The sequence below is a fragment of the Polistes dominula genome, unplaced genomic scaffold (assembly GCF_049000335.1).
Source record: "Polistes dominula isolate Pdom_NZ unplaced genomic scaffold, Pdom_raw_medaka contig_25, whole genome shotgun sequence".
Classification (NCBI taxonomy): domain Eukaryota; kingdom Metazoa; phylum Arthropoda; class Insecta; order Hymenoptera; family Vespidae; genus Polistes; species Polistes dominula.
Window position 1 is genome coordinate 906093 of NW_028301094.1, and position 22995 is coordinate 929087.

A 22995-nucleotide genomic window follows, 5' to 3' on the forward strand; every position below is an offset into this window, starting at 1 on the left:
TGTAGGAAGCTGTGAGGACCCTTTTCATGTTCAAAAAAAGGAATTAGCCAATCACAGCCAAGCTTTCGTCCGAATTCTTCAGTTTCATGGCGTCTTTCGTGGAGAACACATCGGAGTGTCATCGTCCCGTTAAGATCAGGTAATTAAAAGATATTTTGTAAGATTTACATCTTCCTATTATAATATATAAAGGATGTAAGGATCAATTTTGATTTTTTAAGTATATTTTGACAATTTTTGTGGTCCTATATCGTATTTTTAATCATTCGAAATTTGTCTTTATTATAGATGGAAAGAAGATCTACTGCGCATCATTTTCGCGCATGCATTATTTTCGCGCCAGTTTAACGCGCCTGTTTTATGCACATCAATATGGCGAATCTTTCGAATTTTTTTATTTTGTCATCTGTATACTTGTTGCAGCGGATTTTGTTATCCCGTTAATTTCAGGTAATTGTTTCAATTATTATTTTAATGTACACCTTCCTGTTATATATTAAATGATATATAACGAATGTTATATATCAAATGCATATTACATGCATAATTTTTATATGTGTTTTCATATTTTACTTTCTTTTAGTTTTCTTAACATGGGAAGAGTTATAACACGAATTCACTAATATTTTAACCTTGTGGCAACTTTTTTTATCTTCTCCATATACGGCGAGGTGAGCATTATTTTTCTTAAATATAAGCATATAAGCATATAGAAATACTACAGTAAGAGTGAGAGAGAAGGAGTGAGAGAGAGAGAAGAAGAATAAGAAAACAATACACTCGACATATAAGTTATTATAAATGGGTATTTTTATTTCCAGGAATTTCTCGAGGAATTTTCTTCGTTGAATTTCCGACGACAAAACGTAAACAACCGATAACACAGGTATAATAGCCGAACGTTCGACACTCCCAAAATCTCCTCTACTAAGGTTACGTAGTAACGTACTTCCTATTAGCTTTCTATCTTTCAACGAGACAACATCTACGAAAATAAAGCGTATTAAATTATTTAATTATTTTATTTCTAACGTTATCTTTTTAATTTTAATAGTTTAAAAAGTATTTCATTGCATTGAATGGTATAAAATCTGGTTTATTTTTTATGTTACTCTTAATTGAGTTTGCTGATACAATTACTGTTTTATTTAGACAACTTTAAAGATTTTTAATTAATATTTATACTAACATTACATACTTGATATGTAATATTTCAAGCAAATAGTTGCATACTTTGTTCAATTTCACAAATATTTAATAACTTTAACTTTTAATTATGTCAACTCTCATAGATTATTAAATTATTTCTTTCTATTTACCATTGAATATTTTATCAAAAATATTCAAGGGTTTTAATGTGTGCCCTGCCTTCAGGAATGATTTACAGGAAATATTGTAATATAGTTTTTAGTATGTTTCAGCTTTTCAGACTTTTTATTTAATTTTATTTTATACATCGTCATCCTAAGGGTAGGATACCCATCCTGCAGTCATCAACGAAGACTAAAAGTAAGTATATTTTACTATCAAACATTTTTATGATAATTTCAATTGATTTTTATTACAACAATGATATTAATTGTTCTTTTTCTTGTTATGTTTCAGAAAATCATTGCAATCGAGCGCGTAGGCAATGAGGTTTTCGTGTGTTGCATCGTGTTAAAATAAAATATAAAAAAGTCGACAAGTAAATTCAGTGTTGATCGTCGCATGTTAAAGTTTCGTTTGCTCGGTTAAGAAACTCGCAAGTTTCTTTTATTCGGTTTAAACATGTGCTCATCGTCATCCTAAGGGTAGGAGACCCATCGTGCATTCATCAATGAAGAAAAAACGTAAGTCAATTTTTATATTAAACATTTTCTCAATAATTATAATAATTTTTATATAACAACAATTTATATTATTTTGTTTTTATTTGTGTTTCAGATCATCGTTGGAATGGTATTCACATTTTATTAATTAAATTCATTTAGAAATTCGTTTAACACTAGATTTGTTCACTATTTTTTAAGAAATTACAAACATTATTTAAATGAAAAAGTAGGTAGAGGAAAGGAATTAATATTTATGTATATTACAGCATTACAAATTACCATATATTTAAAAAATAATAATATTTCTATTTTATATATATATATATATATATATATATATATATATATATATATATATGTGTAGAAAAAATGTTTGAAATGAATCAAATTTTCTCAGTTCATAAATCTAGTGTTAATTGAATTAATTGCATGTAATGCAGTTTTATAGTCATTATTTGTGCATTGTCATCATTATCCTAAGGATAGGAGACCTATTGTGCCTTCATCAATAAAGATTTAAAGTGAGTATATTTTCTTATTAAATAATTCCTTACAAATTTTAATGATTTTCTGTAATAGTAATGATATTAATAGTATTGTTTTTTATTTCAGTTTCAGATTGCAATCGTGCACGAATGGCCCATGTGAAGTGACCGGGAGTGAAATTTTTGTTCTTGCATTTGACTGCGAGCAATGCAGTCTTTGAATTAGTGCAGTTTAGAATCAGTGATCGGGCGAGTAATAAGTTAAAATCAAACGCGAATTAGAGTCAGTGTTGTTCGTCGTATAATAAAATTTCGGATTCGCGATAAGAAACTCATCTATAGTTTCTTATTTTCGTTTATACCGCGTTATTAGATTCACGCGAGGTGTGCATCACCGTGATGCCATTGAGCTTCGTCCCATTGGAATGCATTGTAAGTATTCATTTTTATTCGATTTTATTTTAACATGATTTTGGATAATATTCCAGATAACTTATCATTTTTTCTATTTTATTTTACAGATAAAACCATGGATTCTCTTCCTTTCAAAGATGTTGAATGAATTCTTCGATGGATCTTTGATGAATCTTCGATGGACTTTTGGTGATACAATACTTGCTGCGAAGTAGGAGTGTTTTGGAGCCATCGCAGAACTTCTTAAACCGTGAGTTTTTATTTAAAGTCCCTCCAGTGCTCAATCATGCCGAGGATGAAAGGTCCAAATCGGCACGAGTTACTGGTTGTAATTATTTAAATAAATTATTGACGAGCACATGAGTAATTCCTTTTTAGGAGTTACTCATGAAAATTGTATATTTTATTGTATGTTTTATTATTAGTTTAGGATAGGTTTTCTTGTCTCATCGGTTAAATTCATTTAATTAATAATGCAATTAATAAATGCACTCTCTTTTTTATTACGTGTTTTGTTCGTGGTCAATAGTGATGAAATTGAGCATTAATTTACTCGTTTTCGTCCAGAAAAGTATGTAATAAATGTCTTACATGCATTGCTTCGTACATAGTTTATCTAATCGAGAATAATCTATTGATATTAAATAAATAATATATACTTCGATATTGTTAATAAATGAGCAAGAAGACAAACCAAATTCGCGAACGGATAGATTCTGGCAATTAAGTGGTGGCTCAAAGCCCAGTTCTTTCATTAGAACAGCCATTTAATGAAAGAATCGTCCGAGGTTTGCAAAAAATATCCATCATTATTGTAGAGTCTTTTAATACATCCTTACCTCGAAACTATAATTGTTTCATATGGGGTAACTTTTTTTTCATTCGCTTGTTTAAGTCATTATTCACCAAATGACTTGTAGAGTCCTTAGCCCGTTTAGATGAATTTTTATTAAAATCTTTTGATATATTTATATATGTGTTAATCATATTTTTTAGATCAGGATTTTCAGCTTCTAATATACTAATCTCCCGTTTCTCCCCCCCATACTTTCTGCGTTCTCATCTATGCGTGTGCCCAGGTGTTACACGTATGGGTGAGAAACAGTTAGCGTGGGTTTAGTTTTAGTTGTTTCCCCCTATTGGCGGCTGTTATTGTGCTAGTGATTGCACGATGTACTTTACACCTGTGTGTGCGTATTAGGTAGTGTGTATTGTACATCGTTTCGCGATATTTTTTATTCATTTAATACATCATTAAATACTTAAAGCATTACTTCTACATATCTATCTTCATTCTTATATTTATATTAAATATTTCTAATTTTTTTGATAATCGTTTGTATAGTAGAGTTACTGCATTTATTTGTGGAAACTTTGATATACTTGTATATTACTAGTATGCATATAAATCTACTAGTGTATACTTGTATTTTTGCTTTAGTTTTTTATGCAATAATCATTAGCCTTGGCAGTCGATTACAGCAACACGTACGTATACCCATTAGCATATAAGTTTAGAAAACGTGGTTGAACTAGGGTGTCGGAGGTGCCCCGGGGCATGCTCTCTAGTTTAGGCTTTTGCACCCTGGTGGTATGTGTGAGAACCGTGGAGTGAGTGGGTGGGTATGTATGGTTTTTCTTAAAATGGGTAAAAATATGGATAATAGGCAGGCAGGTAGCATACTTCTCTGAATGAATGTGAAAACTTTAATTTTAAGTAGGTAGGATCCAGGAAAGGCATTAGACTTTTTGCTTCCACTCCGGAGTGGAAATTCCGCCTCCTGGTTTATACAGAATTGTTACAAAATTTTATCATCTCATTCTATATTATGCTTGATTTGTTAATTTATTTTGTGACTATTCTGTGATCTTTATTATGTATCATGATTCAAAGGTATTTGCAACCATTTGAAAGATTCATTTCTACTTCGATTTTATCTCGAACGAGATAGAATCGAATTCAATTCGCAAATTCTTTGATGCATTTGATACTTAGTTTTAAGTATTTCAGGATTAGCACTACGCACTATCGCGATTTCGTCTTACAGCTACAAATATTTGATATTACTAAACATAAAGAATTAATGAAATGAAGGTATTGCAAGAAAATGCATTACATTTACTGCACTACTTATTTCAATTCGATTTTATTACTCAACGTTAAAAGTGCGAAGTGTTATTAGGTCATCGAGGGAAATTATTATCTGCTTGGACATTCAATTAAATATTCTCGTGTATGGTCAATGAACTCTAAGTTCATTGATGGTCCACGAGCTAGAAAAGTGAACGCGAAATGTAAATTAATTTTTTCAATAATTGAGAATTAGTATTGTAACAAAATACGAGTTCATTTGTAACATTAGTATGAAAGATCTTATCTTGCTCGCACGTAGGAAATGTCCAAATGCAGTTTTCATGGAATGAAGAAAGAAGAGGCTTAATGCCGAAGAGGCCCCCACTTAATTGTGGCTCAAGAGGGCAACTACTGAGGCTATTGAGTTATTTTCAAAGGTTCAACAGCAAGTTCGAACCTTTAGAGAATGGCTCTCTAGTCATATTTTATATTTTATCGTTTACTTGTTTGCTCGTCATTAATTTTTAGTTGTAAGTGGAGATGATGGATCATTCCATCTCCTTGGGACACCAAACTTGTGTCTATATCGTCAAAAAGATGCACATGTGTTTATTTAGAGTCAAAAAATTTAAATTTCCTTTTTATTACATTTTGAAGCTTAAATAACGTTCAGTAAATATTAAAGTAATCTCTCTTTTCTTTTCTTTTTTTTTGCCTTTAAGATTTTTAACTGTGATCGTATTTTATTAAATTTGTAATTTTTTCTTCTATATATAATACAGTTTTAAATTATTAGTCTTAATAATTAATCGATATTATTTTCTCTGGTAACTTAATATTTGTACTTTTACTTTTTTATTTTTTTTATTTTTTCTAAATGTAAAATAACTTCTTTTATATTTAACTTCATTGCTATGGTAGATAGATATTTGATAAAAATAAATATAGAATATAATTAAAAAGTGCATCTACGAATTGGACGATTCATATGTTAGGCTACTTCATATCACTTGATTGTATTATTAATATAGTTTTCTTTTTGTTGCAGGTGATCTTCGTTGGAGTTAACATCAAACCTTTTTTATTATCCTCCACTTGATATATTTGTATACATGCATTTCTGAAGGCACACATATAAACACTATATATGAAATATATATATTTAAAAGTCCATAATAATTATAATATTGATTATTTTCACAGGCTTACAAAAGATTTTCAATATGTTTTTTAACAAAATGTTTAATTTATTAGCATAATTCTATTTCAGATTTTGAATAAAATTGAGTTACCTTAATATCGAAAACGACTCTGCTGTATAATACGAAATCCCACGAGGATTCTAAAGTAAGGTAAATAGAGAGAGAGTGACACCTCCGATAACGCTTAACGATGATCGATGAACAAAATTAGTTGATTTATTAATAGCTTTTCTTCCTAAATACCAATAGTGACAATTTTGTTTAAATAAAAATAGAGAACAAAATATATTCAAAGTACTAATTTGATTTTAAATAATAAATTATTTTTACTGTGATTTATTAGAAAAATATTTCCAACATTTTGTTAGCAAAATTCAGTGGTCTTTTTTTCTTCTATCGCATAAAAAATGAAAAAAAAAAACTTACGATCCTGAAATTGAAGAAATTTTCATTGAAATTATTGTATGAATTAATCGTCGGTAATTCATAAACGGTATCCTTATAATAATAGAAAAGAAATCATTACTGTCACTTAAATAATGATTTATTCTTATTTTAAAATATATATGCACAACAGAGCTTAAATATTATTCACAATTAGGTTTGTTTGTTGTTTTCTTTTTGATTTATAAGTATGTATATATATCTTTACAATCCGCAATGAGTTAAAATCTAAATTATCAAAGATACGATCGAATGGCTCGTAAGAATTGCATTCGTAAATCATCTAACTATGACCGCTGTATTTTTTTTTTTTTTGTATTTTTTTCTTTCTTCCTTTTTAAATCTCCTCGACTCTGCTCCCCGATATATATATGTACCATTAAGAATCTGATAATAAAATCACAGATCGTATAGAACGTCGGATCCAAGAATGATCTTTTTCGATCTTTTTAAATCGAGGATTTACGACGCTTCAACGTGCAAAGACCTACCGATGATGATACTCGACCATGCGTGTGTCGAATGGATATGAGGCGATCAATTCTCACTGAAAGCTGTTTTTTTTTTAATTATCATAGTTTTGTAATAAATTTGCCATTTAAAAAAAAAAAAAAAGAGTAAAATGCATTTCCATGTTCCATCTTCGATTACTTTACTTTTTTTTCTTTCTTGCTTGTTTCTGGTTGCTTTTTCTTAAATCTGTTAGTAGTATTAGTATTATTATTATTATTATTATAATTAGTATTAGTATTATTTATATAATTCCTCGGTATTACGTTTAAATTCGAATTACTTGATAAAATAGATATATAATCCTGTTTTATAATCGTAAATAGATTTGTGCATCAACCTAACTCCACTGTCTTTACAATCTCAATGTGTATTATTATTTAAATATCATTGATTATAATTGATGATGAATCTTAGAAGAAAAATGATCGTCGTAGAACCGTTGTATCTTAATCTTCTTTTATTTATTTATTTATTTTTTTTTTTAATTAGAACCCTTCTTTCAATTATAATTTCATAATTTCATCTAAACGTGACACGTATAGCCCTTTCAGTATAATTCTTTCCATAATCGCGTTTAAGTTTAATCATTATTATAAGAGCAAAAAAATCATATTTTTAGTTTATTTTTTATAGTGATTGAAATTTCATATTACTTTAAGGATATCTTAATAGAGTATATAATCATAATGATGAGACAACAGTAATAATTTTTTTATCCGTGACAAAGTGCATAAGATTAGGTCCAAGATAAAAAAATGGTTTTTTTTTTTCTTCAAAATATATGCGTGTTATGCGTACGTGTGATATTTATCAAAATGAATTAATACGAAGTTAATAAAACGTCCAAGTTTTACGGATTTTTGTTGTTGTGTTGAAAGAACATATATCTGCATACAGAAGAAACATATAAATTATTTGGTTTTTTGTTTTTTTATGTGTGTGTATATTACATAGCAACGTATGCGTATATATGTATATACATTTGAAGCAATGAATTAGGATTGGTTATGTAAATATACCATTCCACATTATTTTTTCTATACTTTCTTTTCTTCTTTTTTGTCCTATTTTTTTTTTTTTTTTTTTTTTTATATTTTTCTTTTTATCAATCTTGTAATAATAATAATAATAATAAACAATGGTCGACTCGACTTGTGCGAAAGAACGATGTCGAAAAATCTCCATTTTTGTGGATGGAACCCCACCTTTTTCTTCTTTCTTTCTTTCTTTCTTTTTTTTTTCTCTTATCACCCTTTACATATTTTTATATTTTTTTTTCTTTTTTTTTTTTTTATTAGTCTCTCTCTCGAATATTACTCTTACGTTACTCTTTGTCTATTTACATTTTTTACTCGATGATATTCACGCCAACGTGAAAGAACACTGACGTATTCGATATATGTTGATTCACATAGCAGACGATGGGAAAATATTTTGCAAATGAATTAAATATCGTTTCGAGAATTCTCATATTTAAATTGTTACTATTGATTTTGTTCATCCTCTTGTTTTTTTTTTTTTTTCTAGTAAGATACACGAAAAATCAAATAACCAATTTAGCGAGTAATAATTTGTTATCCATATGATAGCAATTTTTAATTGAAATAATATCTTCTTTCCCGCGTCTGCTTACACATTTTTAAAGCGTTAACGTATGGTGTATTCGTAAACGAGATCTACGAAAGAGATTAGATTTTTAATTTATTTTTTGTATTTTTTTTTTTATTTTGTATTATTTTAATTCGAACGGATTGATCTATAATGATTATTATTATTATTATTATTTACTCATAAATAGTAATTTTTTTGCAATAATTATTTTGCTCTTTATTAATTCGTTAACTAATTTTTTTTTCCTTTTTTTTTATTATTTTGTTTGGAGTTGTTTCATTTTATTTTTATAATTTTTTTGTATAAAACACGAGATTAGCTGAGAACAAATAATTCGATAGAAACAAATGCCTTTTTAAACATTTTTTTTTTTTTTTGTATAATTTAATAATAATGTTATTATAGTAATAGTACAACAGTGTGTTTTACGAGAAATTAGATCACTCGAAAAATGTCGAGAATCTTGGACAATTGCAAAGAATGCGCAATTTTCTTACGCCTTTCCTTGTATCTTTTCTGCATTTTTAAGCAGATTCTAATCAATACAAAGTAATCGTATGAAATTAACATCCTTAAGAATTAACTATACTCTTGGTTTCTTTTTTTTCTTCTCACACATAGTTTGTCGCATTTAATTCTTACAGATATCGAACTGGTTTACAGGAGGGAACATCAAATGTTTCAGGCCTTTTGAAGAATATTTTATATAGCGGAAATTTCTATTCTCTGTTTAATTTTATAAAATAATTATTACAAAAAAAAAAAAAAAAAGAACTTATCAATTTACAGAGTGAGAGAAAAAGAGAGGAATCAAAGATAGAAAGAGAGAGACTGAGAGTGAAAGAGATAATAGAAATATTCAAAAAAGAAAAATACATCGAATGCACAATTTTTGTTCTGTTGCAATTTATGTATATAAAAAAAAAGATCCTTTTATTTTTTATTTATTTATTTACTTAATTATATATTTATTCATTTGTTCTTTTTCTTCTTATCTTTCCTTCTATTTCTTTTTTTTTTTTTTTTTTTTTATTAATATTTTTTTGTTCTGTAACATCTCCTTTGTTTTAACACATAACGCAGTTTTAATTGTCAACTTGATTGAACTTATGATGAGTTAAAAGTTTTAATAACATAATTAATCAAAACATATTTATGTATAAAATGCAAAGAAAAATTGGCTGCTTATGTACGTGTATACATATCGTCTTCTTAAAAAATTGACATTTTGCTAATAAATTGAATCAATAAAATGTAATTTCATAATTGAATTTAACTAGAAAATCAATCGAAAGTGTGCAAAAGTTGTTAACGTGATTTCAAGTTTTCATTTATATAATTAGAAATATATTTTATATATATATACAACGATACCGCTGACGTAAATCTGAGTGTGCGTTTATCTTTCTTTCAAGCTTCTGTATAGAAATTATTTTGGATAGAAATTATAATCAGTACGAAGCATCGAAATTTCCTACTAATTATTTTCTATTATTTTTTTTTTTTTTTTTATATATATTCTTTTTTTTTTTTTTTAATTTGACCGAAACAATCTTGTACCTTCGTTAATGGAAAATATTTCGAATAGAATCATCACAGACATAGGATCCATAGACTAAATATATCTATGTATTATTCAAATGAAAATGGCAGTTACGACTAGAAAATAGAAAAGCTCAAAATACATGTGTACATGTATTGCAGTATTGCAACATGCATTTAAATTACAGTGAAACATTTTTATGTGAATGGATAGAAAGTATTATAAAAAAATGAAATTGATAAAATAACGAAAATATTTTCTTCCCCTATTTATACATTTTTCATATAAAGTTGAAATAAAAAAATATCGTACATATGTAAATAGTCTCTTGAAAAATGTATTATATATAATATCAGCTATTGTAAAAGATAGATAGATATATTTTTATATATTTTTTTTCTTCTTTCCTTTATGATATTAATTTCATAAAAACGGACTAATATTACAAATGGACGACATGATTTTGCACGTTTTAGTTACACGGTATACGCGAATATACTGTATTTATATATTTATTATAATCATAATATATCGATTAATGCAAAATAGAAAAGATGAAAAAAATGATTACTATGTTTTCTTCAAATATGTAAAAATGTGTTCACACTTAATGAACTTGTTTTATGAAAATGTGAAAATGAAATACTTTAAAGTGTTAAATAAAAATCTTTTATCATACGAAATGAAAATAAAAATATTATGCAACTAATGTAAAAAAAAAAAAAAAATAATTAAAAATATACTTTCAGCATTATCATATAGCATAGTTCATAGCTGACTAGCATAGATATTATCTATTTTACGTACTGCCAATGCCTACTAGACAATTAGTCGATGGATCCTACAAAACAAATCTCTTAGACTTATTTAATTAAAAGTCTAGAAATGGTATTTGACGATGATCTAGTTAATGTGTGTGTGTTCCATTTTTATATTACCTCCAATTATTATAATAATCACATAATTAAGTTAGCATTGTAATTGTCAAGTTACTTGTTAATAGAGAAGAACGTGTAAGAATAATCAGTTGAATGTTTTCTTTCTCTTTCTGTTTCTTTTTCTTTCTTTTTTTTTTTTTTTTTTGCTCAGTAATCTTGGAATTAGAAGGAACCAAACAACCAATGATACTTGTATGCTATTATGGCAGCAGAATTTTGCTACAAGCTTATATCTTCTAGCTAATAATGTTACTGCGTTTTGTGTGATTTGATGTCAGGTTGAACAGTCACTGTTTGGAACCTGGGTAGACATAGACCAAATTTGCTCTCTATTCCTTTAAAAACAGGCAAGGCTATTTGGTAGCCACCTATGTGATCTGGATTTGATGATCGTATTTCATCTACCAATCCTGTAGCAGGAACCCTTTGTTCTGACCCTGTTGGTCGACTGCAATTAAGATTTATTATTAATTCAACTATTTCTACTAATTTATGTTAATCTATTAATATTTATATACCTTTTTAAGCAACAGTACTGCAAATACATTATCATAAGCATATTAAAAGCGTATGTTAAAATGTTTACATATTACTATACAATAATTTATAATTACAGCACAATTAAAGCATTAATTACATGCAGATTAGTATTTGATAGATAGTTTGTTAAGTATATGATTGAATATATTTCATTAATAAATATATGAGCACAAGTGTTGCATTCCATCTGTATTAATATAACTACAACAATAACTTAATTAGTAATATAAATACAGGGTATAATAAAACTTTTTTATATACTCAGATAATTTTTCAAAATAATGGTATACTAAGAGTACATGCATATTATTTAATATATCATATATCAATTTATTTAAATAATTCAATTCTCGATAAAAAAAAAAAAATAATCATATTCTCGTAACATATTAATTACATGTATTATTTTCATTTAAACATGTTAAGCAAGGATTATATTATTTGTATTTGTTGCATTTGCAAAAATATTATCTTACTCCAATAACTCGGCTGCTTCGTATTATAAATTTATTTTCATTTTCACCGCATGCACGTGACATTTTTTTTGTTTTGTTTTGTAAGCAAATAACGATAAATAACATGAATCACAATTTATGAATTTTTTTTTGTTGAAATACGAAAAAAAAAGTTACTTACGATCCTCCAAAGTCAACAACAAATAACCTTTGCAGCAACTCGTAGGTGAAAAGTGTGACACCAAATTGCGGAGAGGATCTGAATACTCGTGCTGTAAGAAAAATAATATAACAAATTATATTTCAATTAAATTCATTGCTAGTTTTATTGGATTTACGATCTACAGGGTGCTATATGCAGGCATATCCGAAGTATTTGTTCGTATTTATTATTCTTTGTCTAGATAAAGATTTATTAATATATAAGTGTTCAATAAATATGCAAAAGACGTCACCATTGTTTGTTATTTCATTGAAAATATGATAAATGATATTATGATTGTTATATAACAATGATATATAAGAATATTTTTTGTATAAATTATTAACAAAATTATTTCGTTTCGAATCAATCGTTTGGTGACACATGTGACATTTTATTTATTTACGTGGCTGCAATTATAATGATAACAATATAGGTATATACATATATAAGGTGTCCTGTAACTAATGGTACTAACGAACAAGGATGATTCTACATAAAAAAAAAACTTCATGTAAAATCATCTCTTCCTTATATAAGACATCCTGTATATAATTATGTGTATATAATGATAGACGTGAAATTCAGTAACATAAAATGGACAAAAATCAAATCGTATAAAAAACATTGCACTCAATAATTCACGCTGTATAGAAGAAATTGTAAGTAATACGGTGTAGCGGTGAAATTGGAACAGAAAAAAAAAGAAAAGGATTGGTAAAAAGAGAAAAAAAACCCATAGAAACAGACAGAAAAAGAGAGAAAGGCAGAGTGTACTTACTGAGAAGTAAGTGGCCAGGTCATTTTGGGGGGGGAAGAATGGTCGAAGGATGCACCAGGGCCAAATTCCCCGTGCATGCAATCGACCAGATCAAAGTATATTACTAACCGTTAGAATGTCTTTTTAATTGACTTAAGAGAAAATCTAATAAATTATATAACGCAACTACTAAAACTACAAATTGTACAAAGACTAATGCGCTCATAAATTAGGCGAATTCTTTTTTTTTTTTTCATAGAAAATAATAATAATAATCTATTTAATATATAACATATTTTGATATTTTCCTAGCGATAATATTCATTAAGATACATCAAATGCATTAAAGATTGCAATAACAATGTACTTATATTTTTAATAGACAATGTAAAATATATTATATAGAAAATAAGGCTTAAATATAATATTGAAGCAGATACAAAAAAAAGCGAAATAAAAATATAAAAATTCAATTAGAAAAATAAACGATGCTGTGCATGGATCTTAAATTTTCTATTGAATTAAATCTTATATATTGCACATTTGCGAGGTTTAAGAAAAAAATTAAAAAAGGACTAGAAAAATATACAAAAGTAGTAGACGGTAATAAAATAAGATCTAGTATGAATTAGAAATACCTGAAGCTCCTTTCCAGAATGCTCTGGCACCTTCCTCGTTGTAAACTTTTCTCGCGCAATCGAGCAAACCTGTGTAAGTCGTTTGACCTGCTCTAGCAACAACCTAAACAAATTTAAATAGCCTTATTAACAAAATTATCATTGATTTGATTGACTTAATTTTACTGTTGTTTTTTTTTTTTTTGTAAATACCTGTAATCTAGTTTTGATTACATCTGCTGGAGTAACCAGCGCTGCCGCAGGTACACCAGCAATTGCGCCAGAAAATAAAAGTGACAATGGTGTATTGTATCCTCCTTCATCGGCCAGTTTAGCTTTTATATGAGCATACATTGGAAAGTAAATTGCGCTAAATGGTACGTCCCTTAAAAAGCATGCTTTAGCACCCTATTATTATTTATAATAAAAAATATACATTTAATTTATTACAAAGTCGTTTACAAATACAAATAATATGATTTCTTTTAACTTGAATACTCACTTTGTATAATCCAAATAGACCTAATTCTTTAACCACAGACCATGCTCGTACTTTCGTGCCACCTGCAATTTCTCCGGCAACCTGTAACCTAATTTTCACGATTTCCAAAGGATTCGTGAAAATTACCTGAGATCCTCCAGCCTAATAAAAACAAAAATATGATCATTAAAAATATATTCTCTTTTAAAATAGAAACGTAGATATATGTAAAAGAAAATTTGATCGTAAGAAAAAAATAATTATCATATAAAAATAGTTTTTTTTTCTTTCTATCCTGTTTTTTTGTTTAACAATTGGAAAAAAAGATACTTACGCAAGCACCGGATATAATTTCACCATAAACCGGTAAAATTCCATTTTTGTCCATAAACTTATCTCTTACGAAATCATTAACCGTAAGCTTGATCGCTTTTTCCGGCGCTACGCCCATCAATTGAGGTAATAAGCCACGATAAAGGCCAAAAAAGCCTTCGTGTCGCATGACCTGTCAAACGCAAATGACCATCTTTATGATTAAAAATGTAGACGGTGTTACACGGCGAGACTTTTCGATTCCAACCTTTCTTAAACAATCCAAGCTGTTCCTGTACATCAGTTCCCCAATGAAAGATCCTGTCCTTTGATTCTGCAATCGAGTTTTCACTAGGTCGATTGGGTACACCACGGTAGCACCAACGGCTAAAAAAAGAAAACATTTTCTTCGATTAGGTTCGAATTATATATATTAAATTATTTTTAATAAAAAGTTATCAACAACATGCCTGAATGGTTGTATCATTGTGCATGAACAATATATATGTTTCATAAATTTGGTGCTCTGTTGTGGTTGAAATGTAATTTAAAAAAAAAAAAAAATAATAATATAAACGAAAAAAAGATTATAAAAATAATATTGAATAGGTTAGTTAATTATAGTAATGTCAAAATTTTTATTATAAAAAAAATAAAATAGCAAAGAATGTGTTTTAGTATTTAAAATTGTGATATTATTAATTGGCAGCAAACTCATTAAATTTCGATAATGAAATAAAAAAAAAAGATGAATGATAATATACAGATAATAATTAACGAAGGAGTGGGAATAGTTTATATTATTAGTCAGCTCAGTCTCATTATTCTATTGATTCTTGTCTCGCATAATATCTGTAAAGTAGAATCTACGGAGTAAATATCAAAATATATGTAAATATACGATGATAATGATAATAATATAATGATAATATAAATAAGAAAAATAATAATTTCGGATCAATCGGTAGAACGTACCTCCGCCAATAGATCCGAGTACAAATCTGTATCCACTCTCAAGAATTTGAACGATAACTCCGCGCTCCTCCGGGCTCTGAAAAGCAATGGTAACTTCGCTATTTAATGTAACACCTCACAAAAAGCCTCGTATATTCACGTAGATTTCGGGCTAAAAATTTGTTCCATTGTCACACCACGCTCGGCAGCGGATACTTCTTTTTTCACCACACTTACCGACACCGCCTTAATCTCAGCAAGACGTTTTGTTATTTGCTTGAAATACTGCTCAGGAGTAATAGCCACGAGATCATTGTATACAATTTTCCTGAAATCCCAGAAAATGCGAGCTCAATACAAACATCGTTGCTGAAGCGACAAGCGAAACAACATGGGGGAAGAAAGAATACAGAAATAAGAGAATCGTTATAAAAGGTAGATGGACGTCGATGGCACTGCTTCAAGCAATACTAATGTCCTGCCAGTACGTTCCTTAATCGTTATTTGTCTTAAACACGATAGGAGACAACCTAACGCTAATATATATATGCATGTGTACAGGGTATCTACAGCTTTTCCTTTCAAACGGTAACAACGTATTCTCTGTACGAAAGTAATTACAAAAATGTTACATAAACATTAACCATTTTAAGCTTTATTCAATAACATACATAGTAAATCACTTAATGTCTTATTTAAAGAACTGACCGTCGTCTATGCGAATGCAAGTAAAACGAAAACACTTCTGAAAAAATAATATCTACACTAATACTTTTTTTTACAAGAATAATCATTAAATCAAATCAAATAATAAACATAATCGTTATTTAATAAATATGAAAATTTATAATTTAAATCATAATTTTTGAATAAAGCAAAAGTTATGTTTGTAGAACATTATGTTCTCATTTCCGTACATAGATTATGCTAAAACCGTTTAATTGGACAAATATTAGACACCTTGTATATATATATACATATATGTATATTATTAGTGTTAATGGGTGTGTGCAAGTATTAATAAATAGATCATCCTAAAAATAGATGCTAAAGAAAATATGTACGTGTGTGTATGTGTGTGTGACAAACGTGTTATATATATATGCATATATTAAATATATATATATATATATATATACATGACAAAACATATCTTAGATAGCGCGAAATATTCTGTAATACAAAGGACGCACCCAAAACGCGAATCTGCCTCATCATCTTCCATAGTTCTGATCCGGGCAGCGTAAACACGTAAACAAACGTTTCTTTCAATAAACAAATTTTCCTTGGACTTGGACTCGCAATATTAAAAGATCGCTAATTGTTTTTTTGTTTAAGAAAAAAAAATTGTATAATAAAGCTTTTTTTCTTTTTAAAAATAAGGTATAAAGAAAAATTTAAAAAAAAAAGACGATTATTAGGATTATTGTAATTAAAATTGTCGTTGGTGTGTAGTAGAGTCTGCATCTTCTTTGCCAAGAACGAGACACTCTGGATATTTGGATGATGACGAAGTGCTTGCTGGTGCAACGATAGCATTACGTGTTTTTATATTGGATATTGATCAGGTTTTCGTGGAAGGTATTCAAGTATTTACTCAGATATGTGGATAGACCGAATGAGACATATTTCTTTCTTATGTGTAAACTTAATATTTTCTATTTGTTTGCATGCATTTTCTTTTTCTTTTTTTATTTAGACATCTCTTTACATAACACGTATCTATTTCCTATCGGATGTCTCAAACACGTCTTCCACATATCCTTTTTAATACGATTTATCATCCGATAATAAAAGGGGATTTCATTTTCAAGGAGAAAGGATACTTACCCAGTTTGATGAAGTAAATGGCATAGATGAAAAAGGATGTCCACCTCAAGTGGTGTTATTTGAGACATCATTTGTGCTGAATGAAGAAATTCCTCTGGAAAAAAAGAAGCAAATGTATAAAGAACAAATATTTAGATTGTTCTTGATAACAACAGTAATAGATTGATCATTTTAATTACCTTTGGTAACTTCTTGATATCTATGACCATTGGTCGCGTTCAGGTAAATACGTTTTATAAGTTCCATGTTATTTAGAAGCGAATTGAATGCCATGAAATATGGGAAGCTTACTTTCCGTCCACTTTGTACTGTACTGACTGCCTGCAACCATAATTTTCAATATGATCAATTTGAAAATATCTATTTTTAAAATACATTTATAGAATAGATGAATTCTTACAGGTATTAAGTTATCTTTTACATCCTTTGTCAGTAAATGACTTTTAATACTAAGCATGATATCTTGAAAATCTATTGCCGAAATAAAACCCGTTCCATCTTTGTCAAATTTTTTGAATGCTTCCGTTGCATATTCCTCATGAAAGTCCTGCAACATAAATTAAAACACATTTCAATTTCACATTTTATTTAAATAATAAAATATCTGAAGAAATTACTTACATGTAGGAATTGACTGAATTCTGCGTAACTTATGAGCCTGCCTTTATCTTTGCCGAAATAAAGTTTGATGAAACTGCTATCCATGTTAAATGGCATCCTTTGATGTAAAACCGTTTTACGCATCACCTCAGTGAACTCGTCTGTTTTTCATTAAATAAAACAAATTATTATTAATTAATAATGATAAATATTAGTTTTAAGAATATTTATAAGAAATTCTTACCAAATGTAACCATTCCATTTCCATTAGTATCAAACAATTGAAATGCTGTTTTATATAATGCATCTGGGACGCAAAGTAGGCCTTCAAATGCTTGAAACTCGGCAAATGATATGAGTCTGAAAAATAAATTAAAAAATCATTAATTTTAATCTATTTTTGTAATAAAATTAGTGGAGTAAGAGAAACCACAGAATAAATGAACAGATTGATGGAATTCAATATATGGGTATTGTAAATAAAGTTCTAAGCTTGATGTACTATAGATGGGTGTTGACGATATTGTAAGACTTCGGTTAGATAAAAATAGACTTTTATCAGAGTCTTCGTTATCCGTTAAGCTAGCACCCACAACTATTGAATCTACAAATGATCTAGCCACAACTCTCAATCTATATCCGAATAACTTAAAAAATATATTTACAAGTTGATATATAAATATGGGAATGATTATCTTGGGAACACATAAGGTGTTTGAATAAATAAGTCTTATGATTTATCGTAAGAGTTATCTTATAAATATTAACATTTTATTGGCTGCACGTATGAGAAGTTAAATGTTGCCAGATGCTGGTAGTATTTTTGAAGAATGATAATAATTTAAACAGTGGTAGCATCACACATATGTTGTTATGTGAGCAGTCACTAAAGTGTTAATAATATCTTTTCTATGCAAATACATAGATATCAAAATAAACAAATAAGGGATAATTAATGTAAAATGGCTTACCCATCTTTGCTAGTGTCGACAATTCCAGCAAGTAGATTAACGGAATCAGGATTATAATCAGCATCTGTGTAAAGACCAAGATAACTGCGTACAAAATCAGATGGGGTCATAAACCTTTCGCCATTCTTCTCTTGCGTGGCGTACTGTCATTGAACAAGAAAAAAAGAAAATGATTAATTATGTAATAATGTCAAATATTAATGTAAAATATTCTTTCAGCAAGAGAATAACTTTGCAACCACACGACATTGACTTTATAGATATTATGCAAGATATTCTCTTGACTGAAACTGCCACACCCAAATATTCTCATATGTAAAATTTAACGTGAATTAATCCCTGTAAATATTAATGAATTAATTTTAAATTTCAAATAAATAAGTTGCAATAAGAAAATCAATAAAATAGATAAATCAAACGTTTGAACTAAACTTCACACGTATATGTGCAAGGTGCATCTTAATTTAACCTTTAAACTCTTTTTGACGATACACTCCGAAGATAAAAACGTTCATGAACTAAAGACATTTAACATTTAACATTTTGCTAGTTCCAATGTACAAACAACGTGATATCAATATGATTCTGGAGAACGTGTTCCAACCAATGAAATATTTAACATTTTCAATTTTTATGTATTTAGAATATTTATTGTTCTTACCTGATTAAAGATTTCATAGAGGCGATCACTGTTCGCACGTTTTAAGTATCCGGAACCCTGAAATATACAACAATCGTTAATAAACAATTTTTTATTACAGTGTACAAACAAATTGTTCAAATCCTTAATTTAAAGAAATCAAAATTGTAATACGAAGATCATAAAACACATTTCTACAAAGATTTATAATTATATTAATCTTGTTGTAAATCATTTAAAGTTAATATCATATAATTTTCTAAAATCGTTATCGAAAATGAAATAAAATGTCAAAACGATTTGTTTCGTTTCGTTTTCACTTACAATTTAGTTACGTTAAATTGTATATAATTTACGTCGTGTAATTTGCATTTATTTGTGTATTACCTATCGTAAGAATATCGATCCTACGCCACTGTTATTTTATACGATATTACGTGAATCGACCCTGACTTACTATAAACGAATGCCATTGTCGTATGCACTTCATTCACGCTTTGCAATTTACTTACGTGCGACCTTATCGAGGCCTAACAAGTTTACTCTTACCACGGGAGACAAGATTTTAATCTTTCTTTTCACTATGTCTAATCTATTTAGAATAATTAATAAATAGTTTAAAATTTAAAAAAAAGTTTACATGTTAGATTGGTAAAAAAAAAAAAATGTATAAATTTAAAAAATATTAGTACGCGTAAAAATGCGTTAATTTTTTCCCCAATTTTAAATCTTTTATTTTTGTTTTTTTTAATACTTAGACTCGAGGTCACGTATCTAATTAAAAGCCTTGACGTCACGCTGATTATTTAATTCTCAACTTTTAAATATTTTTTTTAAAAAAACGAACAACCTCTTCGTTCAATCATCAGCGTATGAAAAATTATGGAAAATGTATAATTTAATTCTAAAATAATCTGATAGAACTTTAATATTCGTAATATAATATTATTAATATATTTGTTTGAATGATCGATAGTGTAGGTCGTACTTTACTACATCTAACTGATGTCTTGTTTATTCTATTCAATATTTCTATTTTAGGATTATCTATTTTCCCCGAGAGTGCAATTATCATAATTATTTCAATTCTTCGATAATCATGTTAAGTGCTTACTTAAAAAAGGATAAAATTTGAAAAAAAAATTATTTATAAAGGAATACAAACAAATATGATTAACTATTCTTATTATATTTGTCTAACAAATACTTAAATTTTTTAAATGAATTAATCTAGTAAGGTTAATAATATAATAAATTGATCATCTGGACAATATTGATCATGATTGATCAAAGGTTAAAATAGTCGAACTCGAGATACAAGATCGTTCATTCACTAAATGGGAATATTAAATCAATATCGACATGGAAATCGTTTTTCTCCGATGTCTCGTTTATATAAAGTGACATTTTCTTGTTTTAAATATCCTCAACATCCTTGAAATCTGATATTTGAAAAATTATTCAAGATAGACTTAAAGAAAGAAAAAATAAATGACAAAGTGTAACAGTGAATTCTATTATTCTATTAAAATATATATATATGAATGTAAATTTGAATATTTCATTGAATGAATATGTAAAATTTATTTATAAGAGTAGAACAAACATGTCAGGTTGATACAGCCCTGACAATGATTACAAGTTTGAGACCTTGTAATACGATTGCAAAACTTACAATTAGTGTATTAGCCTGATGATGATGATGATGAAACTAGCATGTACACTAATCAAACTAAACTTGTTTTACCAGACAAAAGTTGATGACGATAATAGGTACCGTACCTAAGCAAGTAAATTCATTTTATTTTTAAATAATACTATAAAAAAAAAAATCTCATTTATATGTGGTTGTATCTATGTGAAGTAAAAATGAAATTTTGTCAGACTTTTAAAAGAGCTTTCAAAATTGCTCTTTTCGGTCAATAACGCAAAACTCGAGTATCATCGATAAAATTCAATATCTTTGATATTTCGAATGTTTCTCTCTCTCTCAAAAAAAAAAAGAACTAATATCGATAAATTGAAATATTAAATCTTAGAAATTTGATGTAACAAAAAAGGATTTTATTTATACTTAAGATTTTGATGATTTTTAATTCGTTAATTAAAAAAATGAAATAAACCGATGTTACGTATACGTAAGTATTAAATAATTTTCTTTTATGTTTCGTGATAAAAATTCATGAGTACAGTTGTGAGTACAAATAATTAATGTCATCGTAATGAATTCATTTGGTCGATAATAACAAAATTATTTCAGTAGCTTCGTATTTACGTTACGAGATATAAAAAGTAAAAGCAATAAAGATAAAATATTTGAGATCGTTTTAAAGCCAAATTGTGCAGATATTTTTTTTTTTTTTTTGAATATTCAAAACGAATAAAAATTAGTTTAATGTAATAAGAATTTTACTACAAGTTTTCTGTCATAAAATAATTAATTTATAGAACGTGATAAAATTATTGAAATTATAATTATTATTATAAAGATTATGGAATAGAAAAAAAATGTATATTATTAATTATATATTGTTAGTTATTTAATGATAAAAAGAATTAACTCAAATGAAATAATTTCACGTTATCGAGTTACTGTTTTAATTATTATTATTTCTTTTTTTTTTTTTTTTTTAATATCAATTTGTAGATCGATAACAAAGACGAGGACGACTATGTCGACGATTATTACGAGTTTCGTGCCACGCGTCGTTCACTATACGATACTAAACATTCTCAGGGTCGTCTTGAAGAAATTTTTAGCAGAGAAAATAGCATTGAGTTTTCTCTCATTGTACAAACAAATTTATTATCTTTGTCACTTTTTATAGCTTTTTGTTTGTTTCATGAAAATGATAACCCTTTTGATAAAATACGAAAGTTTCTATTGACCTCTTTTTACAATTTTTTTTTTTTTTCCCCCATCAAATAAACAAAATACAAGAAAGAGTAAAAAATCATCATCTCGTCATACTTTGGTTAATTTTATCAAAATTCGAATAACGTGTCGGTTCGATTAGAATAGTCGATTATTAGAATAGTTGATTAGAATAGTCGATTTGAAGAACAAGAAATCGTGGTTCAAGGTTAAGTAACGAGTATAGAACAGAACAGCAATGTCTGAACGGTGAGAGAGAAGCCAAGGTTAGATCAAAAAGAAAGAAAGGTATCTCTATCTTTTATCTCTTGCAAATCTAATTGTAAAATGTCTTTCTCTGTTTCAATCACGAACGTACGTACGGATGGCATACTGAAGATCACTGGTGCTTATCTTGTTATGGATGTCGATAATGCAAATTGAACAAGGACGATGACATCCGGAAATTGTAAAGGATCAATGACACACACGTACACGTTTTTCTATATGTCGAGTTTTTTTTTCACATGCATATGTTTCTATAAATAATTTTATTTTTTATTTTTTTTTTTTTTTACACTCTCACCTCTCTCTTTCTCTTTCTAAATCTATCAAATAATTAACTTGATTACAAATATTTATATAATTGTTTCATATATTTAAATATATATTTTATTCAATTATTATATCGTGTATAAAATTAATTAATAAGTATAGACAATTATTTCTATTAAATTAATA

General features: G+C 27.9%; 1 protein-coding gene and 1 long non-coding RNA gene across 8 annotated transcripts in view; one reads left to right on the plus strand and one right to left on the minus strand.

Annotated features, from left to right (window-relative positions):
* Positions 1-17104, plus strand: LOC149031182 (uncharacterized). 3 transcript variants are annotated; one of them, XR_016177869.1, is made up of 6 exons: positions 1-139; positions 289-450; positions 584-671; positions 822-932; positions 6058-6139; positions 16815-17104. It is a non-coding gene; the product is annotated as an uncharacterized LOC149031182 (long non-coding RNA). The 3 variants fall into 3 exon arrangements; XR_016177868.1 differs by having other exon boundaries at positions 822-886; XR_016177867.1 differs by lacking the exon at positions 6058-6139 and having other exon boundaries at positions 822-886.
* The window catches only part of aralar1 (calcium-binding mitochondrial carrier protein Aralar1), a 25001-nt gene continuing 8521 nt past the window's right edge, over positions 6516-22995 (minus strand). For 2 of the 5 annotated variants that reach the window (XM_015331862.2, XM_015331865.2), the window contains exons 2-18: positions 19422-19478; positions 18761-18903; positions 18034-18149; positions 17811-17950; positions 17590-17736; positions 17369-17510; positions 17190-17283; positions 16553-16588; positions 15597-15687; positions 15381-15456; positions 14674-14792; positions 14428-14598; positions 14115-14255; positions 13826-14020; positions 13634-13736; positions 12215-12305; positions 6516-11486 (exon numbers count right to left, since the gene is read on the minus strand). In XM_015331862.2, the coding sequence (XP_015187348.1) occupies positions 11288-11486; positions 12215-12305; positions 13634-13736; positions 13826-14020; positions 14115-14255; positions 14428-14598; positions 14674-14792; positions 15381-15456; positions 15597-15687; positions 16553-16588; positions 17190-17283; positions 17369-17510; positions 17590-17736; positions 17811-17950; positions 18034-18149; positions 18761-18903; positions 19422-19478 (2061 nt within the window). In that variant the 3' untranslated portion in view covers positions 6516-11287. Of the gene's footprint in view, positions 11487-11556; positions 11574-12214; positions 12306-13633; positions 13737-13825; positions 14021-14114; positions 14256-14427; positions 14599-14673; positions 14793-15380; positions 15457-15596; positions 15688-16552; positions 16589-17189; positions 17284-17368; positions 17511-17589; positions 17737-17810; positions 17951-18033; positions 18150-18760; positions 18904-19421; positions 19479-22637; positions 22796-22995 lie in introns of those variants that run through there. The other 3 variants (XM_015331863.2, XM_015331866.2, XM_015331864.2) reach the window with 3 other exon arrangements.